Here is an 8,034-nt window from a genome sequence, read left to right on the forward strand (position 1 = left end):
AATTGCTACTTGTCGCACCACTTCCGTAGTCAATAATTACATACTAAGTCTAATTACAAATAAAGTAATCTTATATTAAAACTTAAATAATATTACATGCTAAGACTAAAATAGTCATGTATGCTAAGTGTTTCGTGCGTATATGCTAAGTCTAATTAAGACTACAATAGTCAATTGCTAGGAGTCGCACCAATTCCGTAGTCAATAATGTCATACTAAGTCTAATTTGCAATAAAATAATCTTATATTAAAACTCAAATAATATTAGAACACTACACAATCTTATATGATAAGTCTAATTACAGGTCTAATAATCTTAATTAATTGCATTACAAATATAACAATCATTTATATTATTATGTCACTTGCCTACTCCAATTCCTTCTAGGGCTAGCTCTTCCACTCAGGCTTGACGGACGACTCCGACAACACGTCTTTTCTGCAAGATACAAAAAGATGTATTAGGATAAATGCGAAGTAACATATATATATATATATATATATATATATATATATATATATATATATATATATATATATATATATATATATATATATATATATATATATATATATATATATATATATATTGCATTTCACGTTAACGTTCGTCCTCGTTCGTTCGCTCGTTCACGTTCCCTAGCTCGTTCACGTTCGTTCGCTCGTTCTCGTTCACGTTCGTTCGCTTGTTCTCATTCACGTTCGTTCCCTCGTTCTTGCTTGTCTTCGTTCGATCGTTCTCGTTCTCGCTCTCGTTCGTTCGATCGTTCTCGTTCACGTTCTCGCGGCAACGTACGTTGACGTGTTCGTTCTCGCTCTCGTTCGTTCGATCGTTCTCGTTCTCGTTCACGTTCTCGCTCTCGTTCGTTCGATCGTTCTCGTTCTCGTTCGTTAACGGCGGTGTGGCGGCATCGGGGCGGCGGTTGGCGCGGCAGCGTGGCGGCGGCGGCGGCGGCGTGGCGACGGCGGCGGCGGCGTGGCGTTGCGAGGCCGTGGCGGCGGCGGCGTGGCGTGGCGGCGGCGGCATTGCGCGCGCGGCGGCGAAGGCGGCGGCGGCGTGGCGACGGCGCGCGGCAGCGGCGTGGCGTTGGCAGGCGGCGGCGGCGTTGCGCGGCGGCGAAGGCGGCGGCGTGGCGTGCCGGCGGCGGCATTGCGCGCGCGCCGGCGAAGGCGGCGGCGTGGCGTGCCGGCGGCGGCATTGCGCGCGCGGCGGCGAAGGCGGCGGCGTGGCGTGCCGGCGGCGGCTTGGCGCGGCGTCGACGGGGCGCGTCGTCGTCGTGGCGCGGCGTCTCGTGGCGGGCGGCTCGACGGAGAGAGATCGAGATCGGAGAGATCAAGATGAAGGGAGATCTGGCGGCGGCGGCTCTCACCCCAGAGATGCGGCGGCAGCCGAGGAGGCGGAGGCGGCGGCGAGGATGACGAGCTCGAGACGACGGCGAGATACGGCGGCGTCGGCGCGGGGATTTGCCCTAGGCAGTGGCGGCGAAGGAGAGAGGCCGAGAGAGATCGATCGGCCGAAAACGTCTAAGTGTTGGTGAAGAAGACGAGGGCGCACCGGGAATATATATACCCCCGTTTTTTTACTCCCGGTTGTTCTCAACAACCGGGACTAAAGATTATCTTTAGTCCCAGTTGTTGAGAACAACCGGGAGTAAATATCTTTTCCCGCTATTTCGAAATTCTTTTTAAACCCGGTTAGGGATAAGAATCGGGACTAAAGATTATAGCACTGCATATGATTTTTGCTTACATATGTGTTTATAAAATAGAGGTTAATGCATTAACATTATTTAAAGTACAAAGATTAATGACAATTACTTTGAAAAATTATTTTTGTCTGTAATAAATTAAGTGGATAAATCGCAATAAGCAAATATATGACTTATAATTAATAAAAATTCCAATATATATATATACTTAGCATATATATGAATGATATTATTATATTGGTAAAAACTCTAATTAAGATATGTATGTACATACTGCATGATTTAAAATTAATAAAAATTGTAATCATCATATATACTTAGCGTAGGAATTATATTAAATTAAATGCTAAAAACTCTAATTAACATATGTAAATGCCACATGCATGATTTAAACCTTTTAAAAATTCGAATAGTCATATATAAGTAGCATATGAAAGATAGTAAATTAAATTGTGAAAAACTCTAATATATGAATGATAGTTTTAAAAATATATTAAATTTGATACTTTTAAAAATTCTCTAGTCAATTATAATTAGCATATGAATGATAGTAAATTAAATGTTAAAAACTATAATTAACATATGAAATTGCCACTTGCGTGATTTAAAACTTTTAAAAATCCTCTAGTCAATTATAATTAGCATATGAATGCTAGTAAATTAAATGTTAAAAACTCTAATTAACATACATATGAAATTGCCACCTGTGTGATTTAAAACTTTTAAAAATTGTAAGTATCACATATAACTAGCATATACATGATTTAAACTTGTTGAAACCTCTAATAATCGTGCGTAATTAACATATGCCATACATCAATTGATTTATATGGATAATCAATACATCCAAAATAGTTTACATCGTGTACACTATAATTACGGCATTACATCGGCGGTGACGGTTGACCGCACGTACTTTCTCCTCACTATTGTTCCCTCCTTGTGATCGCTGCGTGAGTAAGGGGTGTCTTCATTTGATAGGAGGATGCTAGGGTCAATCGTCACCGTGAAAGAGGGTTGCCCATCCAACTGATCGTAATCCTCGTCAGTCTTGTCCTCAACTCCGACGATTTTTCTTTTGCCTGGGAGAACCACTTGACGCTTAGGCTCATCAGGCCCTCTGCCCTTCTTTCCTTTGCTAGACATGTCCTTCACGAAAAAGACTTGCGTTACATCATTGGCAAGGACAAAAGGTTCGTCCGAGTATCCAACCTTGTTAAGGTCAACAGTTGTCATCCCACTGTCATCAATCATTACGCCTCCACCAGTCAACCTAACCCATTGGCACCGGAACAGAGGAACCTTGAGAGGACCATAGTCAAGTTCCCATATGTCCTCGATGGCACCGTAATACGTGGCAGTTGTTCCATCGTGTCCCATGGCATCGACACGAACAGCGCTGTTTTGGTTCGTGCTCTTCATGTCTTGGGCTCTCGTGTAGAATGTGTACCCATTGATCTCATATCCCTGGAATGTCGCGATCGACCCAGACGGTCCCCTCGCCAGGAAGGCAAGTTGTTGGTTGATCGACTCGTTACCCATGAGATGTTGTCGTAGCCACGCGGGGAAAGTATCAATGTGATGCCGTGTAATCCATGCATCGGACTTACCGATGTTCCTGGCGCGAACTAGAGCCAAGTGCTCCTCGATGTAACGAGCTACCAATGAAGAGTGTTGCAGAACAGTGAAATGGGCTTTACGGAATAAATTGTTGTCTACCGTCATTATTGCTTTCCTTCCGAGAGTTCCCTTTCCCCGTAGTCTCCCTTCATGGCGTGATTCAGGTACCCCGATTGGGCGAAGGTCTTCGATAAATTCTACGCAAAATTCGATGACCTCCTCTGTTCCATAACCCTTGGCGATGCTTGCCTCTGGACGAGCACGGTTACGAACATACTTCTTCAGAACGCCCATGTACCTCTCGAAAGGAAACATGTTGTGTAGGTACATAGGCCCGAGAATACGGATCTCTTTCACAAGGTGACAAAGCAGATACGTCATTATATTGAAAAATGAAGGTGGAAATATCAACTCAAAACTGACGAGACATTGCACCACTTCATTCTGAAGGGCTTCTAATCTATCCGAATCGATGACCTTCTGCGAAATTGCGTTCATGAATGCACATAGCTTTGTTATTGTTGCCCGGACATTGTCTGGAAGGATACCCCTTATTACAACTGGTAGCAGTTGTGTCATCAACACGTGACAGTCATGAGACTTTAGGTTTGTGAACTTCTTCTCCTTCGTGCTTATTATTCGCTTGATATTCGTGGAGTATCCAGACGGTACCTTTATGCTCTCCAAGCATTCAAACATACTTTCCTTCTCTGCCTTGCTAAGAGTGTAGCTGGCTGGACTCAAGTAATGGCTTCCTTTCTCCTTTGGTTCCGGGTGAAGGTCGCCGCGTTGTTCCATATGCTTCAGATCATTACGTGCTTCCAGTGTATCTTTCGACTTTCCGTATACACCTAGGAAGCTAAGAAGGTTTACGCAAAGGTTCTTAGTGAGGTGCATCACGTCGATTGCGTGGCGTACGTCCAAGAATTCCCAATATGGTAACTCCCAAAATATAGAGTTCTTTTTCCACATCGCCGCGTGACCATCTTCGCTCTCTATATGCTGGCTTCCAGGCCCCTTTCCGAACACTACTTTAAGATCTTTAACCATAGCAAACACTGTTTTCCCGCTGCGATGTTTAGGCTTCGTACGGTGGTCGGCCTTATGTTCGAAGTGCTTGCCTTTCTTCTGTACCGGGTGGTTTGCTGCAAGGAATCGACGATGACCCATGTATACAACCTTCCTACATTGCTTAAGATACGTACTTTCTGTTTCATCCATACAGTGAGTGCAAGCCTTGTACCCCTTGTTGGACTGTCCGGATAGGTTGCTAAGTGCAGGCCAATCGTTGATGGTTACGAACAGCAGCGCTCGTAGGTTAAACTCCTCCTGTTTGTCCTCGTCCCACACGGGGACACCTTCCTTCTTCCACAACTGTTTAAGATCTTCGACCAGTGGTCTTAGGTACACGTCGATGTCGTTACCAGGTTGCTTGGGGCCTTGAATAATAATCGACATCATTATGTACTTCCTCTTCATGCATAGCCAGGGGGGGAGGTTGTAGATACACATCGTAACGGGCCAAGTGCTATGGCCGCTGCTCATCTCTCCAAAAGGATTCATGCCATCCGTACTCAAACCAAACCGTATGTTTCGTGCGTCCTCTCCAAATTCTTTAAATTTTCTGTCGATGTTTCGCCACTGCGAACCATCGGCGGGGTGTCTCAGCATCCCGTCCTGTTGATGCTCTTCAGCGTGCCATCGCAACATTCTAGCATTCCCCTTGTTCCTGAACAAACGCTTTAGCCGTGGTATTATAGGGAAATACCACATCACCTTAGCAGGAATTCTCTTCTTTGTTAGCTGCCCGTCAACTTCTCCTGGATCGTCCCGTCTAATCTTGTATCGTAGTGCTTTGCAAACAGGGCATGCTTCTAGGTTCTCATACTCCTCACCGCGATATAGGATACAATCGTTCGGACATGCGTGAATCTTATGAACTTCCAGTCCTAACGGGCAGACTATCTTCTTAGCCTCGTACGTAGTCTCGGGCAATTTGTTTCCCCCCGGAAGAATGTTCTTGACGAGTTTCAATAAATCGCCAAATGCCTTGTCACTAACCCCATTTTTTGCCTTCCATTGCAACAACTCCAGAGTGGTATCCAACTTTTTGTGCCCCTGCTCGCAACCTGGGTACAACGAAGTTCTGTGGTCCTCCAACATCTTGTCCAATTTATGGGCCTCCTTTTCACTTTCGCAGTCCTCCCTAGCGTCCTGCAACATCTGACCAAGATCATCCGCAACGTCGTTACCATCAGCAGCTATTTCCTCCTCGCCCGTTTGATTTCCTTCAAATCCAACATACTGAGCAAAGTCCGGAATATTGTCGTCTTCCACTTCATCTTCTTCCATTTCAACACCTTACTCTCCGTGGGATGTCCAACAATTATAGCTTGGCATGAACCCCGACTCAAACAAGTGGAAATGAATAGTCTTGGATGCAGAATACTCCTTCTAATTCTTACACTTATTGCATGGACAACAAATAAAACCCCTTTGCCTGTTAGCTTCGGCCACTCTCAAAAAATAGTGCACGCCGTCAATAAACTCTTTGGACCGCCGGTCAGCGTACATCCATTGCCGATCCATCTACCTGAGTCAAAAAAACCGTACACAAATAATTATTCTTACAATAATGACAGTCATACAATAATTATAAGATATCTTTATTCATACAAAAATCATAAAATATTACACCAAATAATTCTTAAAAACTATTTGTAAAGTTTTAAACTAATTTTAATGTGTTTTACTTCTTTTAATTTTCATTTTAGTTTGTTTTCTATTATTTAAGATTAACTTTCACTAGAGTTTTCCTTCTCAACTATTTTATAAAACCTTGTTTAGCAAATGAACTAAATTTCTATATATTCTTTATTCCCCACACACATTTTCTCTCTCATCAACTTACAACTAAATTTTGGAGACAAAAAAAGTGTGCAAAACATAGGTGCAAATGTAGTATGACAAAAAAAACATTGGAGGATAAAGTTGCAAACCTTTTAGGCACCTCCGATTTGTATGTAATCACCAAAATAAATTCAATAGAAATTTTGGCATGACCTCCCCTCTTTTTTGAAGAAATTTTGAAACTTGCTCGGGCAGCTGAAGGAGGAAGAAGACATATATATAGGGGTGGGACTTTAGTCCCGGTTGGTAGCACCAACTGGGGCTAAAGATCACCGGGATCTTTAGCCCCGGTTGGTATTACCAACCGGGACTAAAGTTACGATCTTTACCAACCGGGACTAAAGATCCCGGGGGGGCCTGATATGACCTGACAGCATTCGAACCGGGACTAAAGATGAGGTTGGTAACACAAACCGGGACTAAAGATCAAATATGCCCGTTACCCTTTTGAACCGGGACTAAAGATCATCTTTAGCCCCAGTTTTTATTGCATCCGGGACTATTGTGGAAATCGGCCGACCGACGAAAGAAGGTTTCTCCACCAGTGTGTATTAAGTTTTGCGTTTATGTCCAGTCTTGGTATTAACTTGTGATTCTTCGTTTTGCAGTAATTTTGTTCAAGTTTAATCCATCCAAAATTTTTATAATACTTCATCCATCGGATTTGGAAGGATTCGTGTATTTTTTTTTTCTTGATACATTATAATTTGGCTTAAGTTTGACATTTAGTTCACATTTATTGAAATTCTGAGATAGCTGGCTTTTGAGGGTGTTTTCCTTAAACCATTTATTAGTTTGCAAACCCTTTGGTGGAGTTGTTTCTGGGTTAGTGTTTGACAAAAATTTATATTAAAATTTATCGAATAAATATTTCAAATAACAAACATCAATGTGTATTAATAAAAAAAATATTTTGGCACATGCAGCGAGATTGTATGATATATGGGCCCAAAATTATCAAATAATAAACGTGTCCGAATATACCCAATAATTGGACTCGTTCTTTTCGAATAGAAAATGTTGGTGAAAACAGATTTTAAATTTGATGCGTAGTTTAAACAGTTTTCAGGCGTTCAAATAAGAGAGTTTGACTAGTATTAGTTGCTCGGTTGGAACCGATCACGTGTATTACGCTGATTATCTCCAGCGAGAAGAAATTAAAAAAATCAAATGCAGGGCCCACTGTCATTAGCAGTAATACGTGACTTTCTTTAGCAATCGGGTGGATATGCTCCTCCTTGCGTGTTATGCAGATAATCAACGGATTTCGCTGGCTTGTGCTAGAATCTCGGAAGGGATTAGGCCAGGGCGCCATCGCCTCGCCTCTGCCTGTTTAAAAGGTGCAGTAGACGGAGAGACGGAGACTTGAGAAAATACACAGCGACGAGAAAAACAGAGAGACTCGCTCCTGAGAAATCACAGCCAATCCATGCGCGCGCGCAGTGGAGATCAATGTTCAAACATCCCTTGTCATCAAGCTGATGTCGCAGGCGGAGATGATCATGTGCTAGAGTAAATTCCCTATATGCACCTTAAAACTGACTCAATCCCTTCCATGTCCTCCAATTTTGTGTGCCCTTGAGATTTCGCTGTGATCCCTCCCATGTCTCTACCGTTATTTCTCACAGCATTGACTGGTTAATTTACCTGGAGATGTCCATTATACCCTTAAGAGTCACAATATGACTAAGCATTTTAACCAAGGTTGTCATTACGCTAATTTTCTCATGATATAGGGGAAAGGTACACACTAAGTACATGTCACCACGGGAGGAACGACAGCGACAGCCACGAA

General features: G+C 42.9%; 1 protein-coding gene across 1 annotated transcript; it reads right to left on the reverse strand.

The window, feature by feature from the left end:
• Positions 1-390: 390 nt before the first annotated feature.
• On the reverse strand, positions 391-4,902 carry LOC136356193 (uncharacterized). Its single transcript, XM_066309783.1, has 2 exons — positions 4,463-4,902; positions 391-434 (listed from the first exon to the last, which is right to left on the reverse strand). Exons 1-2 carry the CDS (start codon positions 4,890-4,892, stop codon positions 391-393), a joined length of 474 nt encoding a protein of 157 aa, XP_066165880.1. The 5' UTR covers positions 4,893-4,902.
• Between the last annotated feature and the right edge of the window lie 3,132 nt (positions 4,903-8,034).

Source organism: Oryza sativa, chromosome 4 (assembly GCF_034140825.1).
Source record: "Oryza sativa Japonica Group chromosome 4, ASM3414082v1".
NCBI lineage: Eukaryota > Viridiplantae > Streptophyta > Magnoliopsida > Poales > Poaceae > Oryza > Oryza sativa.